Genomic DNA, 15,145 nt, shown 5'->3' with positions numbered 1-15,145 from the left:
CCCACAGATTCAGCTGTGTGACACTCTGCGAGTCATTTCATCACTGTGAGTGCGTATTAGTGAAAATGTCTCCTTTTCAAACAGAAGAGGGGTAATTAAGGAGTTTATAAAAGCACACCCGAGGACAGCTGCACCGCCCCTCGACAAGCTGGATGCTTTCATCTTATCAAGAAAGAAGCAAAGAGTTTGGTGTGGAGGGGGCTCCCTCTGTGGGTCTGCAGCAGGAACCTGTCTGCACATGCAGAGCTGAGGAGCTCCTTGGCATGTTTTTTTTTTTATAAAACCTGCGATCACTTTAAAAAAAAAATAAAATAAAGCACCCAATGGACCAAGTTAGGACAGAAACCTTTGTTTGCCCAGAGTTACTAAAGGCTGCGGTTGTTGAGCTCAGCTCAACATGCTGATCCGCTGAAACGAGAGCCGGCATGCCCCCGGCCAGGCCCAAAGACAGAAGAAGAAGAAGAAGAAGAAGAAGAGGAGGAGGAAGAGGGTCGTCTCAGTGACGAAGATGGCCGGCAGTTTTGAGGTCTCGCTGCGGTTTGACAAAATATGCACTGGCTCAGAGAAGCCTTCTTTATATACTGTAATTTGTGGAAATTTAAAGTGCTGAGCTGACGAAAAAGACGGCTGGAGAGCAGAAGAAAGAAGGAAACAGAGGAATAAGAGCTTTGAGGATGACAATGTGGGGGGAAAGAACGGAAAAAAGGGGAGGAAGCACTTGGGCATGCCTAAAAATGGGCAAATGAAAGCTGGGTGGGAAACGTGCAGGTCATTCCTCACATTCCTGCTGACTCACAAGAAAAAAAAAAAAGGCGGTAATGAGAAGTACTGTAGCAGTCAGAAACTGGTTTTTTTTGGTTCCAGTCCAGCAGCGAGATGATATGAGAAACTAGAAATAACAATGCTTGATAAGGAAGAAGGGAAAATAATCAGAACAAAAAGACGCGGGGAGCGTCTGTTTCACATGCCCACACAGGCAGACACTCACACACTAACCAAACACTGAGGGAGCCGTCTGTTACCACGCTGTCCAGATCGCTGCTGAGTAAATGTCATGATGGGATTAAATAGTTTGTGCAATGGCTGCCAAGTTTTAGAGCAGACCAATTCATTTTTCATCACTAGGATATAAAAACTGCCTCAACTTCAGACTTCTACACCAAACCTCACGATAACAGGCAGCAATTCTGTCCTGCGTAGATCAGGACTGGACGTAAATCTGAGTGTAACAAAGCGTACATCTTGGATGTTAACTTTAATTATGCTGTTGGATTTTCATTTAGTGTGACAGCATCCTTTTGCTGCACATTTGTGGACTGTACACTGATCACAACAGGAGATCTTTTCATATTGTTGGAACATCCTGATATGTGAACAGCACTGTGAAATAATTGACACGTGTCTTAAATATTGCAGCAATGATGACAAAAAATATTTATATTCAGAGAAGTGGGGAAAAACTCCTCATCCCGACTCCGATACACATGCACTATTCACACTTCCTTCAAAGAGTGGGAGGACTTGATGTTTCACAAAAATCTCCTTTGTTTCTCCTCATTTAGATTTGTGTGCCACACGTGTCGAACGTAAGGTCCGGGGGCCAGATCCAGCCCGCCATGAGTTTTTATAAGGCCCTCTAGATTCTAGTGAACTTTCAAGATAACAACTGTGTGCTTAAATATTATTTTATCAATCAAATCAAAGCAGTTCTTTCTGAATTCTGCCAAATTATATCAATGTTCAACATTTAATTTCAAGACTCGTCAAATGCAGAGAGCTATTTATTAATATTTTAGTAGTTTGTTCATTCTGATATGGCCGAAAACGAAACCGAGTTCAACACCCCTGGTGTACCACTTACACACTACAATATATCACTATACATGTCAACATGGGAAACACTGGCCTTCACAAAATATTTTCATCATAAATCCAAAAGACAAGCCGCCTCCGATTTCCCTGCAGTTACTCCTAAATCACAGTCTGTTCACTGGAGCTGCTGCCAGCTGCTGGGAAAGTTGACAGATCAGAAATGTGGCCTCGAAACAAAGCTCGTCATGGTAAGCAATAAATCAATTAACTGCATGATAAATTAAAACGAGCTCAATAATTCTGCATGATTGTTTTCCTCTCACTCTCTCTGTCATCCAGTCCAGACACTGGATGACAAATATCATTCAGACTGGTTGTTTGGTTTCAATTAGCCTCTTTATTGAAGAGCAGTTCATTTTATTTGTTGTTTCAATTGTTCTGTTTATTTATTTTGGATATTTCAAATATCGTCCAGTTCTAGTGTTAGAAATTAAAATTAATTATTCTCCAACAGGGAGTACTTGCAAATGCCATCACTATTACTTTGAAATGGTTTCAAAACAACAATATTATTGTTTATCATAATGACTTTTAGGGCAATTTGTCATCCAGCAAAATCTGTTTACGGGTCGACTCAAGACTTTAGCCTAATATTGTCTACATCTTAAGTTATTGTTTTGATGTTACAATGCAGAAAAAGGTCACAAAATACAAATTTCGTTTTGGAAACCAAAAAGCTCCTTTAGCCAGTTTTAGTGATTGAAGCTTTGAGTATTTGTTCTTTGTCCGTTATATTTTTTAGTTAAAGAACTTGATTGTTAACTTTATTGATTACCATCTCTCAATCCTTTATCTTGATAATCTCATTCTTGTCATTTTATTTTCAAATCACGTATGAAATTTCATTCTTTTAATTAAATTCAGAATCACAAATTATGTTCAGAGATGATCTTATGCTACTGTTACCGTTTAAAAGTCTAACTGGAAAGGAAAAGAATCTTCTCCTCAGACTGAATTTGATAGATTATGAAAGTGATTTATTACAATCAACATAATTTGACGCAGATTAATCCTCACTACAGTCACAACAAAGAAAATGAACCAGAGCTCCTGAACTGGGAGCACAAACCATCTGTTAATGTTTTCAAAGCTAAGCACAAGAGTCAAGATGTGATAAGAGGTAAAAAACGATTACCGGTCACGTCAGCACTTCAACTTGACCCGCTCTTTATCTCAAACGTCAGCCTATGACCTTTCCCTCAAAGGTTTAAATGAACCAACCAGAGAGACGTGGAGATGTTTTTCTGTTCGGATTGGTCGAAACACATAAATGCTGAATTCAAACTGGTGCAGAGTCAGAAAGAAAAGAGGAAAATAAAAGTCAACCAATAACGCTGCTCAGGAAACTAATATGGAGCAACCCAGACAAACAGAACACACCTTGAAGCTGGACGCCGGCCAACTTAAACAGAATAACCGTTAAAGAGGGAGCGAGACGGAAACATGTGCTGCTGCAGACACAGAGTCCGTTTGACAAAAATCGCCAGATGACCATGACCTCAGGGAAAGCTGAAAAGGAAAGAAAGGGAACATTACAAACACCACCTTTAACCAGCGGCTGTCCCAAACGGCAACTTTCAAACGGAAACTTAGAAACTGTCATCGTATGTCGAAATAACATCATGACCCAGATAGAAAACTTTCCAGAAACCCCCTTGCTGTTTGCAAAATAAGAGTCAAAAATCTAATTTAGTAAATTCCTAGAGACTAATAGTTTGCATTCAATTTGATGTAGAGGTTTCAGATTGAAAGGGGCTAGATAGAAGAACGAACTGTGCAACACAATTCTTAGATTTTTGTTGTCAAAGATTTATGAAAAACTTGTTGGAATCAAAAGGGACTGAGTACGTTTTGAAGTCGCTGTCCCCGATGTTGGTTTGTGGTGCTCAGTCGAAGAATCACAGAGCTTTCAGACAGCACACCTGCTCGCAGATGAGTGAGTCAAACAAAAATCAAACATCAATACGTCTTTTCAAGAGGGAGGAGCAGTCGTTGAGACGTCGCCGAGCTGTCAGCAACTTTAACAAAGTCCGGAGGACAGTCATCATACCGTCTGGAGCGCACCACTCATCTCCTCACACCTGAAGCCACACCTGTTAGACGCGGCGGGGATCTCCACCTGGTACATTGTGTTCAAAGAAACAGAACGGATCAGGTGGCGACTAAAGACCGAAACGAAAACGAATCTGTCAGCTTCTCTGACTCAAACAGACACGGAGCCTTGTAAATACAGTCATACCTCTTAAACCGAAAAAGTCAGGGAGAAAGTTTTGAAAATTAAGCAGGGTTACACAATAAAACTATGAGAAGCTTTAATTGTCTCACTTAGCTCTTTTCATTTAAAGGCGATGCAGGGGACACAGCAAACATCATGTGGAAGGAGGAGCTCTGGTCAGATGAGACCAATATTAAAGTTGTACCTCAGATGCAAATTTCTATATGGGATGGAAAATGAACACTACAGATCATCCTGAACTCACCAACCCAAATCAGAAAATGCTCAGAACTAATAAATCATGGATGGAGATAAATAAAGGCCGATATTCGAAGAAAGGATGTTATGAGGCTACAAAGGGCTTGAACATAGAGTGGAAAATGAGCTTCCAACATGCAGCCAGATGCACAAGGGAAGGCTTTAGATCAGAGCATATCCAGGCATTAGGATGGTCAAAGTTCCTATTGAGAGTCTGAGGCAATGACTGGTACTCTTGATCCAATCTGACTGACAAAATTAACAACAATTTCAGTTTCTACATCTGGAAAGCTGGAAAAGACAAACCCCAAAAGGATGCAGCTGCAGGGAAAGGTGCTTCTACAAACCAAGTATCAATGATTACTAATGTGCTCAACAATTTTCAGATTTTTATTTGTAAAACATTTAAGTAGCACCATTTATTCTTTTCCTTCTGCTCAACAATCAGACACTGATTTTTGTTGCTCTCTCATAAACTCAGGTTTGTGGCTGTAACGTGACCAAATGTGTTAAGTGGTATGAATACGTTCACAAAGCACTTCACACACACACACACACAAAATTATTAATGAGGTGTAACACTGACGCAAAAGTGAGAGACAAACAATATTTCACAAGCAGGCTCTTGCATGCTTTAAGTCACTTCCTGCTGAAGCGCGGCCTAGTGGGAAGTGAAACCTCAAGACCTCCAGAGGCATTCATGTGACGCAACTCGAATCAATCAATCAGAGCCAATTAGAGAGCACTCTGGGTTACCAGTAATCCCAGCCAGCTGGAGGCGTGCTCCCAGTGACAGCGGCAGCCTGGTGCAGCTTTACATGCAACTCTGAGCTGAAGAGGTTGGTTTATTTCATCAGAAGCAGCAGGGAGGGGGAGCGTGAAGAAGAGTCTTCAGGTGGTCAAAACACGCCGAGGTTAAACCGTGCAAACAGCAGCAAACAGAGCGCTGAGCCGCATCGCCGTGAAAGCAGATGGCAAAGAGTGAACAAGTTCAGATGAGTTTTAATTACAGGGCTCTGGCTAACTCTTGTCATTAGAGCATCTATTCATAGGTACAGAGAGAGCAGCTTCAGCCTCTCAACGCCTGAGACTGATTAATCGAAAGAAAACACTCCTCGTACAACAACTCTGTCAAACTGTAAGCAACGTCTGTCAGTGCACTCAGCTACACCTGCAGCGCCCTGGAAAACTACTTTTGTATGTGATAAAACAGCACAAAGCACTGGATTGTTATTGTGAAGTGGACATAAAGTGACACATGGTTTTGCAGTTGCAAGTGTCTGGTTACATCTGGTGTAAAACCAAAACAGCATTAAGGAAGAAAAAAAAAAAAAAAAAAAAGAGTCAAACATGGTGGTGGCCGTGTGTTTGTGTGGGGTTGCTCTGAGGTCTCAGTTTGTGACCTTTAGCTCAAGCAAACGTGGGCTGAGCAGCAGCAAGCGAATTTATCTGTGCATGGCTAAATAAAAATAAAAAAACAGAAGTTTTGAAGTGGCCTATTCAAAGTGTGAACATAAATGTAGTTGCTGCAACGTGGCCTTAAAAGAAATTTCATGCTTGGACACACTCCATTGTTGCTGAATTAAAACAACTGCAAACAAGAGCAAGTCAAAATTCCTCCACTTCGATGGTAAATACTTCTCGCAAAGTATCTGTTGCTGCTAAGAACCATTTAGTTTTCCACAAAGGGCCGGGTTGTTTTAGTTAACTTCTTTCCCTAAATAAATGAAGTGGCCTCCTGCACAGCTGAAACAGAAGTATTAGAGCTACTCAACGTATGGTCAACAAAAACTGAAACCCACGGACCAGAGTATTTGTCTCCCTCCTGCTGTGCAGTCTGCAGGTCACAGAGATCGGGTCAAACTTCACAGCTTGATGTGTGGAGGACTTCACCTTCCCACACACGCCCGCCTGGCCTTCTCTGGGAGCATCATGACCTCCTCAGGCTGAACTCTGACCCTTTGACTCCTAGAGGACCTCTTTTTTATTTTTACTTGAAGATTTCAGCTGAGATGCAAAGATGTTTCTGCTTTCAAGTAATGCAAATATTTCTTTTGTTTTTTTAAATGTGTAACAGTAGGAGTTGCACAAGTTTTTTGAGGATGAACTAATCATCTCCACAGCGGTTTAAGGCTAAAGCAGATCGGATCAGTGTTCTCATGACTGTCCATATAAGGAGACTCAGGACACTCCTCAGAGCAGAGCTGAAATAGATTAGCAGCTGTCTATGGAGACGCTGCGCTGCTACACACACAAAGATAAATAATCAGCCCTAAATCAAATCACTGCTTGTTAATTAGGAAGAAAGTCCAGGTTGCATCAGGTGCACGTGTATAATCATTTCTCAGTAGCTCATCATACCGCATCTGGCTGACGCACGCCTGTTGAAAAATGGAAACATAATCTGGATCCGTGAGAGCCCTGCAAGGCACGGAGCACCTGACTCCTCAGGAGGGAGTTTCGGATAAAAAATTAACAACAATATCTAATCACAGCCGAGGCTGAAACACGCTCCGCCGCCACAGACACTGAGAATCCTTTGTCTGACCTGGAGAACCTGTGAAAGTGAGAAAGATCATCATCTACAAATTTGGGCTGCACACCCGGTTTAATCACCTCTAATAAAGCAGGACGGAGCCACAGAGCAGACCTGGGAAAACCGTGTCCCCCTTTACAGTCGAGCTAGCACACATAAAAGAGCTGCTACATGGAGGAATGCATACGGGTCAAAGGACAGGGGGGCTAATCATCATCGGTGTCCTATAGGGCCGTAATGATGTGCTGAAGACAGATCTGAGCTCAGACTGCAGAGTCCACATGCTGACAGGTTAACCAGCCGACTCTGCATACGCCGACCAAAAACAGGCTTCTGATGTTTGGAGCATTTTTACTGTAAAGGAACCGTTTGTCCTCTTATAGCTTCCTGCAGAGAAACAGCTGAACCACACGAGGAAGCTGGAATCATGACAGGTTTTAAATCAGCCAGAAGAACAAGGAAGCTGCCTCTGTGTTGATTTTATAAATAACCAGAGACTCACTGATAGTAGAAAAGCAATACATTTCACTTGGAGCGCAGCCAGCTACAGTGTCTGGCAATGTTCTCTCATTTTATTGCATTGCAGCAACAAATTTGAATGCATTTTACTTGGATTTTGTGTGTCAGGACAACACGTTGAGGTGCTTATTTGTGATGCAAAAGGGGGAAAAAAGTGCATGGTTAAAATGTTTACACATAAACATCCCTTCCTCTTTGCAAAAAAACATCAAAATCAGTCAGATTGGGTGAAAAGATCAAATTTCAGGCCTTGCCACTATTTCTCCGTTCTCTTTGGGTTTTGGTCTCTGATTGATGCTCTTCTTTCCCAGCCTGTCAGTTTGGGCGGACGCCATGTTTTGGCGGTTTTACAGCAGTGTCTTAGTCCTTCCATGTCCACATGATGGATTGATCAGCTCTCAATGGGATGTTTAAAGGCCAGACTATTGCTTTACAACCCAACCCTAAAATTAATCCACAGCTTTATCGTGGTTGTTTCTGGGTCTTCATGAAGCCGTTTTCTCACTTTATTTTATGACAAAACGCTGAATTTATTCTGGGATTAAATTACACACGGACTCGGACTCCATGTTATATTTCGGCAACTACTGCAGGATGAAGAATTTTGTTTAGAGGTGTCTGAGCAAAGGAGACAAGCAAAATTTGGGGGAGGTGGGGATGAAACCATGCATCATTTTCCACCCATCAATAACCTGCCGCTGGGAGTTGAACTTTTTCCAAAGCGACATGTTTGATCCTGAAAAAGCAGAGCCCTTCCCCTCCACTGCTTCTTTGTCTTTATGTCTCTGAATAACTGTAAATCATCACAGCACGACAGCTATCTGCAGCTTTATCTCCTCTGGTTTTATGAGCAGAAAAATCTGTTACAGTATGACAGATTTCAGCAGGAGGGAGCCATGACAAATAAAAACGCTCTGAAAGACATGAAAGCTGCGATTCTGTTGGCCTGTCAGCAGACGCAGCAGGTGCTGGAGAAGGACGACTCCCCTCTACCCTTCTCAGGGGTCCATCTGAAGCTCTGAGTGAAAACCTCCATGGACGGACAGAGGGACATGTCCAACAGGAAGTAAAAGGAGGGACTGTGGGAAACATGCAAAGTGTTTGTTCTCCGCTTGGATCTGCAACGGCATGCGCTCCAATGCTAACAATCGGAGCCGCAGGCCCGACTGATGGGGCCAAACACAATTAAGCAGATCTGCTGTGCAAATCTCGAGAACGTCACGAGATTAACAGGAGCAATCTGGAAAGCTAAACATCAACATCCGCCTGGTGATGTTAGGAGGACCTCAGGAAACGACTCCTTCCTGAGGGACACACAGAAAAAGCTCCAAGCACCAACTTTTTGACTTTTTTTTTTTTTGACAGCATCCTGTCTGTTGTGTTCCACTTTTAGCTTTTTTTAGTTTAACAGAGAATATTTTCTAACATGATATATTTACAGTTTAAATTCCACCTAGAACATTTCTGAATAACAAAACCAAATCCTGGAGTCAGTTATTTTCCTTCACAAACTAGAACAAAAATAAAGTTTTTTGCAAATAAATAATCAAACTGATGTTTGTATTAATTTTATGGCATCTCAAAGCAAATTAGGGTTAATTGCTTCCACCCCAGAGAGAAAACTCTATCTTGTAAAATCTTAGAGATTTTCCAGGCCTCAACTATCCTTTTCACTGGTGAATACTGACAGGAGAGCAATAAAGCTCCTCTCATTTAATTAGCACCTCATCTGAATTCAAAACAGGTTTTTAAAGTTAAATGCCAAAGTAAAAAGATTAAAGAAATAAACTCAGGGGAAAGTGTTTATCTAAGAGACGCCTGGTGGCGTTCAGGGACACAGAGGACGGAAGAGACACCTTCAATCCTTTATCCAGACCTTTTCCACTTGGCAGAATGACGAAGACAGACAGATCAGTTTCTGCTGGATCATTTAACCGCTCAGACGTGAAGAGCAGAGCAGCTGAGGGTCAGCCAGTCTGACTGCTTTTACAAAGACTGTTTGACCCTCAGCAGGCAGCGCCAGAATATACAGCTTTCATTTATTCAGACTTCACAAGCAGCCGCTTCCATCCGCTTTTCAGCTGGTTGTAACCGTTATATTTCCCCAAATATGACACAGGTTGGTTATTAAACTAAAAAAATAAACACATACTCTGCTCAATCTTTCACATAAACACACATTGTCCAGCTGATTATCAGCCTCTCGTAGAAATTTCAAAGAAACAGAAATCCTCCAACAAGAGCCAAAAATTAAGATTCTGCTTGTGTGTTTTTTAATATCTAATTTTTTAAGATTTTCTCAACTCATACTTATTATTTTTGCCAAAGGAAAGAAAAATATCTAATGCATTTACTTTTACATAAAACTTTACAACAGTAAAGTTGTAAAGTTTACAGCAAAAACTATCGGGCATAAAGAGGCCGGAGTGAAACCCTCAGCAGACGCAGCGTTTAGCTTTCAGGTTCATTTGCTGGTCAAAGTCGATTTGCTGCCGATTCATTTAATGGCCAAGAATCTCCAGATGAAAAAACATTGATTAATAAAGCTGCGGTTTCAGAGATATAGCATTTATTTACACACAAAAAAAATTTTAAATGCAAAAATAAAATCTAAATTATTTAATAAAACTGAAAAGCAAAATTTTTTGCTATTGCTGCTAAAAAATAATAAAAAGAAACTTAAAGTGCAGCTTAAAGTGTTCATTGCCCAGAAAATTGTAACACAACAAGCAGATATTAGCAGGTTAATGAGTTGAACTCTGTTAAGGTAACAGACCTTCAGCCTGAAGCCTAACAGGAGCTTAGGAAAAAACCTTGCAGGTTTAAAAAGGTGATTTACATCACGACTCTCTTCAGCAACCAGAAATATTTAAAAAGAGCAACGACTGTCTTTACTGTAAACTCTGGGAAATGTCGGTGTCGCTCCTGCAGCCAGATGACCAGCAGAGCACAGCAACAGGTAGGAGAGGGGAACCATAAAACACAGGAACATATTAAAACACTCTCCTGCACTCTTATCAACAGAACATTAAATCATAGGGGGAAAAAATGATGGAACATGAAAGCTTAACATTTTACATTTTGGCATTTTTTGCACAGTTACAATATTTAAAGCTGATGATGTGATGATTCTCTAATGGATGATTAAGGCAAGGTAATAAAAAAAGGTTAAGACTCCAAAATATGCATTGTTCATGACTTTGTATGAGAGGAAAATCTTGAGATTTTATATATATAAAAGGTTTGATGATACCGAACTTCAAAAAGACAATGAAACAGAAAAACAATTGCAATAATCTTTTTACCCAAATGAGCTCATACTGTTAGCTGTAGTGCAGCAGTAACCTCTCACGGTGCCACTTCTCTTATTGTTATTGTACTATTTTACAGTATTGTTAAATGAAAAAAAAAACACTATTCATGTTTTCAACAAGCAGCCTTATTTTACAGTAAAAACATTATTTCACTTCCTTTCAGAGGCAAAATATGAGCAGATATTTATGGCAGAATCCAGAAACTAAAGCTCTCCGTTTGTCCAAAACACGGATGCAGCTTCTTATCTCTGTGGTCTTTTGTTTGGAAATTCACTGACAAGAAGCTGAAGTGTGCAGGCTGCAGCGCTGTAGATAACCCCTGGTGCGTCTGCGTCGGCTCAGGCAGGATGACTTTGCCAGAGGCTTCAGTTAAATTAATCATGAGGGGAAACAGAAAAGTGCAACTGGAATAAAAACCAGAAAGAAAAATATTTTCTCTTCTTCTTCTATAGGAAAAAGGCCTAGAGAGAAAACAATCAAGGCAATCATATTCATAAACAGCAACCACAGATTGCTATCAGAGCATTAATTATCAAGGCTTTGTGGAAGAAAGTTTGCTTCAATGGAAATCTGCTGCATGAAACAACATGCGCCTGATGTTCCATGGAAAATTCACGTCTAATTTACTTTAAGAAGGAAGAAGGAGTATTTATATTTTTTTTAATAAAGGTTCCAGGTGACGGTTAAGCAATCATCTTTCCAACTTATTCCTTACAGATGATGAGTCCCGTCTCAACAGGGAGGAAAGGTGAAGCTGGAGAGAACGCAAAGATCCTACAAAAATAAGAAAGCTCTTCCTTGCAGACTGTAACCATTGAGCTGTTGTCGATGCACAAAATGTTTTTAAAAAAATCATAAATTAAAGGCCCAAGGGTCTCGTTTATCAACCAGACTGGACCACCGAGTGAATCTGGCCTATTTTAAACATGTGTGAATGCCTCTGGCTCACCAGGGAAAAAGGACAGTCAAGACCTTGAAGGACTAGTCATAAATCATCATACGTGGGACCCATCCAGCATGCGAAATCAGCCGAACACGGAAACCAATCAGCGTTTATGTCAATCCACCTCAATACCGAGCGCTCAGGCTGATGATTATGTCACATTTGGACCTTTTTCTGCCTCCACCTGTGCAGCTCTGTGACATAATTAGAGGGAAGATCACAGAGCGGCTGACAAGATGCCAACGTCTGCGCTAAGTAGGGCTGTGCACCTGTGCCGCAGCCAGCAGACACCTGTGGACGCAACAGGTCCTGCAGGTTTAACACACTGACACGCAACAAACTAATGCCTAGCAGCAAAAATCAGGGCTGTGGCAGCTGATAACCATCACTCTGCAAAAAAACACTCCATCAAACTCTACACTACATCAAACTCCAGCAAAGGGACGTCGGTTTAAGTCGTTAGATTCAAGAGAGCTTTATCCTCCAATTGACCTCGGCAGCGGCTTCGGTTCATCAGAAGATGAACCTTGACAAATACCTTCTCAGCTCGAGAACCGATTATTTTCATGAATGCATAAATAATCGCTCCTGCCAAGCGAAATGAGGAGGGGGAGAAAAAAAAAAAAAAAAGAAGCTCCTTCTGGTTGCGTTAGCGAGGGATTAGATGAGCAACATAAAACGGCAGGTCGGGCTTTGAATAGAGGTGTAGCAATGGGATTAGCAGCGCTAAAAGAGACCGCCATATGACCTTCTGACTGCTAAGTTCGTTAAGAGCAACACAGGCCTGGAGTTCGTGTTGTTATCCAACTGCAGTTTAATAGCAGAGGCTTTACAACCAGCTCAGACCAGCTTGAGTCCCAAAATGTCCATTATCTTTTACCAGGATCCTAAAAACACAAGACAATAGATTCTGACTAATAAAACTATATAATAGGGTGTTAGATTTTCTAAAAAGCTCCAAAAATGAACTATATTTCATCCCAGCTGCTTGTGAACTTTCTGTTGCGAGTTTGTTTTGTTTTAAAAGTTCACTGCGGATGGAAAAGTCTGCCACTGCGAACATCATTAGTGAAATTGTGGGATCGGAGTGACCTTAAAGCTGAGGGAAAGATGCTGCAGCAGAGCGGAAAGAGAGATGGGACATTTTCAATCCAGCTCCACACTGGGAAGCTGAAAAGACAAATGAAGAGGCTGCATGATGTGCATTTTATTCCGAGGCAGGTCCCAGGACAATGGCAGTGTTTACTGCAAGATCCTGCAGGATGCATTGTCCAAGCAAGACGAGCTCATTACATTTTCTCTGTCAGCTGACGTCAAATGTGAGGACAACATTAACAAAAGAAAACTCTAAAGGTTGGAAAGAAGACAATTAAATAAAACATTTGAGGTTTTTAAAGCAATAAAAATTTTTTAGTACACCTCCTCATACTGCCCAGAGATTTCTTAAGAAAAAACAAATCAGATACACTGTGGCCATTTCACCAAGTAGATCTGGTCAATTGGTTGTCAACACAAATGTCCAAACCAGCTGACTGTATGGGTAAAATATAACAGACTTGTGGTAAAATGCGAGACACTGACTCCAGATTACAGTCGGATCATCCCAGACTTTAGCAGATCAGTGGATGCACTTTAAATAGGTCAACCAAACATGACATTTCTGCCCAGCTTGGCTCCAAAGCAAACATGTCGGCTTTATTGTGCTTCAAGACCAGCTTTCTAAACATTCATTAATAGACCCTCATACTGGTAATAGATTCCTTAGAAGAAAGGCAGAAAAATCTATGCTGTCAAGTTCAATCGTTAAACTGGTAAAGCGCAAATATAATAATTAGCACATAAATAGGAGACATTAAACAAATTCCTAATGACTCTTTTTCTCTTTTTACAGTGTAAACCGATAATAAATAGCAGTAGTTTCCCCGTTTGTGTGCAATTCAAACAAACTCGCTGTAACAACGTCTGAACAGGATGACAGCACGTCTCCTTGTAAATGTGTCAGGTGCCATGATACACCGAACACACTACACCTTCCTCCGCCTTGGGAAGTAATCAGGACATGACGAAGCAGTGATAGTTACTACTTCCAGACATTCAATGCATGTGATACATTCTTCTTATCATAGCTGGACATGTGACATGATCTCTAATAGTTTCACAATAGTAAACACCTTCATCAGGTTCATTTATGTTGATATAATGGTCTGTTTGCCTTTTCTTTTCTTTTACATGAGTTAAATCTGTCTACTTTTTTATTTGCCATATAGTGAATATTTATGTAACTAGATCTGAATTCTCAATTGGAATGAATTGAACTGTTTAAATGTTTTTTATTTAGACTGATCCAGTTTCAAGGTGATCTGTTTTAAGAGGACACTCCTGTCATTTGGCACTACATAAATAAAGATAAGCTGATTATGAAGAAGTGCAACAATATTCCTTTGTAAATTTGAGATATTTTCCTTCCTCGCATCAGCAGTGCATATTTTTTAAATCAACTAAATGTTGTAAATTCTTTCATTTAAAAACTACAAATGTCTGAAGTGCTTTGGTAGCTTTGTTTATCACAAACAAATGTGATAAAAAAAAAATTTCCCTCGGTTTATAAGAGGAAAACTTGTAAATGTACTTTTTCTTTGTTGAGAATTTGCTGTGCAGACAGAGGAAGTCTGCAGGAGGATTAGCAGCAACACTGTGAGTAGCCTACCTGCCTCTCAGGTGTGTTAATTAAAGGAGAAGCTCCCTGATAATTCAAGTCAAAAGTATTATTGCGCTACTTGGAAATTAATTTTTGCAGTGTCCACACACCTTAAATCACAAAGCAGAGTAATTCAGCCTAGAGAAAGCACCCAGTGGAAATCTAAAAACTCAATGCTGCTTGTGCTAAATCGTTTTTTTTTTTTTTTTTAACAGACTTTTAGAGCATCTCCGGACTTTTACTCACCAAAGCTCGGAGAGAAGACTCGTCCAGCGCTGAATATGTCTCCAGTGACATCTCGATGAGTCCAGGTGAGACTGAAAGGTAAGAAATGGATGGATGGAGTCTCGCTGTGAAGATGATCCCCGGTCCACAACGTGACCACCTGCACGATTCGCGTTTTATTTCTTGACGCTCCTTTTCCTTCTGTTGACTTCTTCGGTGAAGGTTGTTGTTGGCTCAGCTAACAATAGAAAACTCTGGAGCCGCTCGCTAAAATCATATTTGAGCAGGAGTTTCTTGGTCCCAATGAAAGCAGAAGCAACCAGACTCTCAGACGACAGGACAGCAGCAGCTTTTTGAACTGAGAATTCCCACTGAAAAGTTGTAACCCCGCCCCCGTCCGGACTCCGGCTCCTCCCGGCGTTCATTCAAAGCGCACCGCCATGCGGGGGAAATGTGAAACAGCGTTTGTGTATGAGGGGCAATGAGTGCCACTCTTAGCTTCTTCAGTTCAAGATTCTGGAAGTGAGGTTCCAAGAACTGTGTTCTACTTAATTTGTGTAAAACC

At 40.9% G+C, this 15,145-nt stretch overlaps 1 protein-coding gene across 2 annotated transcripts in view; it reads right to left on the bottom strand.

Moving 5' to 3' along the window:
- Window positions 1-14,942, bottom strand: part of smtnb (smoothelin b) — a 53,039-nt gene extending 38,097 nt beyond the window's left edge. Inside the window, exon 1 of one of the 2 annotated variants that reach the window (XM_032577607.1) lies at window positions 14,602-14,942. In XM_032577607.1, coding sequence (XP_032433498.1) covers window positions 14,602-14,652 — 51 coding nt within the window. In that variant the 5' untranslated portion in view covers window positions 14,653-14,942. Of the gene's footprint in view, window positions 1-3,007; window positions 3,122-14,601 lie in introns of those variants that run through there. The other variant, XM_032577614.1, reaches the window with a different exon arrangement.
- Window positions 14,943-15,145: the final 203 nt, after the last annotated feature.

This window comes from Xiphophorus hellerii, chromosome 12, assembly GCF_003331165.1.
Source record: "Xiphophorus hellerii strain 12219 chromosome 12, Xiphophorus_hellerii-4.1, whole genome shotgun sequence".
NCBI lineage: Eukaryota > Metazoa > Chordata > Actinopteri > Cyprinodontiformes > Poeciliidae > Xiphophorus > Xiphophorus hellerii.
This window is presented reverse-complemented; position numbering and strand designations above follow the sequence as displayed.